The 281-nt window shown below is 70.5% G+C and overlaps 1 protein-coding gene across 1 annotated transcript; it reads left to right on the top strand.

Annotated features, from left to right (window-relative positions):
- Positions 1 to 5: 5 nt before the first annotated feature.
- Positions 6 to 270, top strand: LOC120497145 (zinc finger protein 628-like; the record flags this gene model as incomplete). The annotated part of the gene is made up of 1 exon (XM_039698289.1): positions 6 to 270. A coding segment is annotated over one exon (265 nt), but the record flags the coding sequence as incomplete, so codon positions are not given.
- Positions 271 to 281: the final 11 nt, after the last annotated feature.

A 281-nucleotide genomic window follows, 5' to 3' on the forward strand; every position in this document is an offset into this window, starting at 1 on the left:
ACACCTGCGCCACCTGCGGCAAGGGCTTCAAGCGCTCCTCGCTGCTGCAGACGCACCTGCGCGTGCACACGGGGCTGCGCGCCTTCCGCTGCGCCCAGTGCGGCCTCACCTTCAAGTGGGCGTCGCACTACCAGTACCACCTGCGGCAGCACTCAGGTGAGCGGCCCTACCGCTGCCCCACCTGCCCCAAGGCCTTCAAGAACTCCTCCAGCCTGCGGCGGCACCGCCACACCCACACGGGTGAGCGGCCGCACACCTGCGCCACCTGCGGCAAGGGCTTC

Source organism: Passer montanus, unplaced genomic scaffold (genome assembly GCF_014805655.1).
Source record: "Passer montanus isolate IOZ18808 unplaced genomic scaffold, ASM1480565v1 scaffold12234, whole genome shotgun sequence".
NCBI lineage: Eukaryota > Metazoa > Chordata > Aves > Passeriformes > Passeridae > Passer > Passer montanus.